The 3,337-nt window shown below is 37.6% G+C and overlaps 1 protein-coding gene across 2 annotated transcripts; it reads right to left on the bottom strand.

The window, feature by feature from the left end:
* Positions 1-232: 232 nt before the first annotated feature.
* Positions 233-3,115, bottom strand: colec11 (collectin sub-family member 11). Of its 2 annotated transcripts, none has more exons than XM_085391461.1 (7): positions 2,631-3,115; positions 2,190-2,355; positions 2,014-2,085; positions 1,421-1,492; positions 1,260-1,313; positions 1,045-1,140; positions 233-895 (listed from the first exon to the last, which is right to left on the bottom strand). In XM_085391461.1, the coding sequence occupies exons 2-7, from the start codon at positions 2,323-2,325 to the stop codon at positions 486-488; spliced, it is 840 nt and encodes a 279-aa protein (XP_085247587.1). In that variant the 5' UTR covers positions 2,326-2,355; positions 2,631-3,115; the 3' UTR covers positions 233-485. The 2 variants fall into 2 exon arrangements, with proteins under 2 accessions (XP_085247587.1, XP_085247588.1); XM_085391462.1 differs by having other exon boundaries at positions 233-877.
* Between the last annotated feature and the right edge of the window lie 222 nt (positions 3,116-3,337).

Raw genomic sequence — 3,337 nt, 5'->3', positions numbered from 1 at the left:
CTATGTATAAATGTTTATTGCACAGCACATGAATGTGGAATGCATGCTGTATTCTGTTCATCTGATTAAATTCACTCAACTGGAATGTCTTTTAATTGTATTTTTTTTTCTACACAATCCACAGCTCTCTATATTTGCTTATTTACACTGTTTGTCTATCGTACTGCTACAAATATTGCTCAGTGGATTTTCTGAATTAAATAAAAACTCAGTTCCTGGCATGCTTTTGGAAACACTAATTTATTTCAGTATGTATCAAGGACGTAAAAAAAAAATTTACAAACATTTGGATATTTTGTATGTTCAGAAAATAAATAGCTTATTAGCTCATAAGCAAAAAGGAAGTTGAAAGTATACTACTTTGCACAACTTGCGTATCATTTCGTATTCATATTTACAGATAGAGGATACAGCAAAATAATAAGATTACAGTTTTTGCTCCATTACATTTGTCCAGTCTGCAGTCTGTTTAACATATACTGGCCTCAGATGTTGTCCTTGTCAAATTCACAAACAAAATACATTGTCGGGTGGCACGCCACATCAGTCCACTCCCCAGAGGTCACCATCTCAGCACAGTCCTCATCATCATAGGCATTGTTGGGTTCTCCTTTTCTCCATTTGCTGAAAGTGGTCATGGGAGAGTGATCTACGTAGGTGAAAACACCTTCGCGCTCGAGGTCATGAATGCCAATGTAAACTCTGCTCAGGCCAGCGTCGGTTATATACCCTGCGATGGCTGCGTTTGCTCCCTCATCCTTCGGCATGACCAGGTGCCCTCCCCTCGTCTGGCAGTAGCCCTCAGCCTCGGTGTAGCGCTTCGCTTCCTTCACCAACAGATAGACTTTACTGTCTGTTTCCTTAATGCCAGCAACAGCTGCAGGGGAGGGCAGTGCTGAAAAATGAGCACTTGTATTTCTATAAATTTCACATTGACATGCCCGCATTTTCAATTCTATAGGACAGGAAATCAGCAAAATACCAAAACTGATAAATATTTTTTTTTAAATACAAAAGCATTTTTAAAGACTGCAAATCTTTTACCATTTTTAATGAATTTTAGTTCTGAGGAAAGCTGAGCCACAAGAATGTCCATTTCTCCAATCATCCTTCTAATTGGCGCACACTCACAGGGAACCCCTGATAAGACAAAAATGTGTGGGACTATCACAAAGTTGACTTTATTCATTTACAGATGTGTCTGTCTAATCCTGCTGCCATCTGTTTGACAAACAAAATAAGATGGTTTTAGAACCCACCTGGCTCTCCGTCTGGGCCCCTTGTACCAGGGTCACCTGGATCTCCCTTGGATCCTGCGTCAGAGATGTAAATATTTATCAATCATAAAAACACACTAAACAAATAATTGATGCATTCCTGAAAAAGTGTGCAGACAGTACATCTCTGCTTCTTATAGCACCTTTCATTCCACTTGGGCCAACTTTTCCATAACGTCCCATAATGCCTTTGTGTCCTTTGACCCCAGGTGGACCTAAAAAGAATGCAACATGAGTAAATTGTTCATATGAAGATAGAGACATACTGTATATCTTATAGTCAAGACAAACTTAAAACAGCACAAATGAAAGCAAAATTATATATATTAAACAATAAATCTTTACTTTCACTAAAGGTTAATTAATTAAAATGATGAATATGCTTCAGAGAACACCCTTCACTCCTCATTAAGGTCTTCCATAAACACTTGTCCACAGCTCTGGATTCCACAAACCATTTCTCATTTGACCTCTTACCCTAATATAAACACTTGACCATTTCTGGATGGCCTGGTAGTGATGTAACGGCACATTATCAGCCCGAGAAATGTGATCTTTACCCCAGTTTTTCTTGTATTAGTGGTAGTAATGAGAAAATGAGGAGATCTATAAATGTGGGCATGTGGAAAATATTCTCTCTTTAAAGATTTGCATTTTAGGGGAATGCACTTTTACTCACAAAACAAACAAACACATTCTATAATATATTTTTTTGGTGCAACTGCATAAAATATACCAGTCTCCCCTGGCGGACCAACTCTTCCTGGTCTCCCAGGTGCTCCCTTTTGTCCTTTTTCTCCGGGTTCTCCTTTTAGAGCAGAAGAAAAACAATTATTATATCAGATAGAGTCTATTCTTGGTTTTTAAGGTGTCTGGTATGCATTTTGTAAGAAAGAACAAAGAGCTACATGCCTTTGAGTCCAGGGACAAGGATCTGAACAGTGCAAGACTCCTCTGGCAAGTGTTGTCCATATGATGTCTGCATTGGTAATAAACTCATCACTACAGACATTAGTATCATTGGCAGTAACAGTTTCTCACCGGTCATTCTTCTACATGGGATGATTAGGGGGCTATGCTGGAGAAACAAAACAATTTAAGGAAATGCTAATATAAAAAAATCATTCATAAAAAGCAAGGCTTGGTTTATATGTATCTGTATATTTCAGAATTAAAATAGTGGAATTAGAAGTGAGAATTTCCTTCCACTGAAAATAAATAAAAAAGAGACTGCAAAGCTGCATTTAGAACTACATTTGCATAAACCAAGTACACACACACAGCTTTTTAGTAACTCTAAGAAAGCGTTTTTACTTGAAAACTATACAGTATTTCAAAATCGGAAACGCCTACCTTTAGAAGTATTTTCCAGACAGAAGTAAAAAAGTAATGCCGATGTCCAAAGATTTGCAGGAGCTTTGAGTGCTGGTGGTCCTACAAGAGCATTTCATGTTCCTCTACACAGGCACCACAGAATGTGTGTGATAGGACTTTTGTAAACAGTTCACAGATAAACTCCAAAGCATTTGGGCTCCCCACAGATAATTAGCTGGGAAAGCGATCAAGAGATTGACAGCAAAGAGGCCTGATAAATATACTGACTCAACTTTTTAATGCTATCAGATAATTGGGAGAGTTAAATATATAATGCATTTTACAGAGCTAGCATGCACATTGATTTAGTAACAAGGTAGCATCTATTATTTTAGCAAGTCGCTGTAGTATTTTGGTTTGTATACAAACCAGTAGTGGTGATTATCATTACATATGCTGTGGTCCATATGAAATGGTTACAAGGAGAGTTGTTTTTTTATGTTATGTCTATCATATGATGTTATTTATTTAACATTAAGGATTTAAATCAAAGGTGTAAAACATAAGGCTCGGGGGGCACATTTGGCCCAGGAAAGACTCCAATCTGGCCTGCTAGAGAGCTTTGGAAAATGTGAGAGAGGGCATCGATTTCTACGTTTTTACTGTTTTGTCATTGCTTTTACAGTTTTTCCTACTGATAAAGAGCTCTCCCATCGCTAACCATACTATACCAGAGTAATTAAATA

Source organism: Rhamphochromis longiceps, linkage group LG19 (genome assembly GCF_057381845.1).
Source record: "Rhamphochromis longiceps isolate RC_006_pf linkage group LG19, R_longiceps_female_GT1.1, whole genome shotgun sequence".
Taxonomy (NCBI): Eukaryota; Metazoa; Chordata; class Actinopteri; order Cichliformes; family Cichlidae; genus Rhamphochromis; species Rhamphochromis longiceps.
This window is presented reverse-complemented; position numbering and strand designations above follow the sequence as displayed.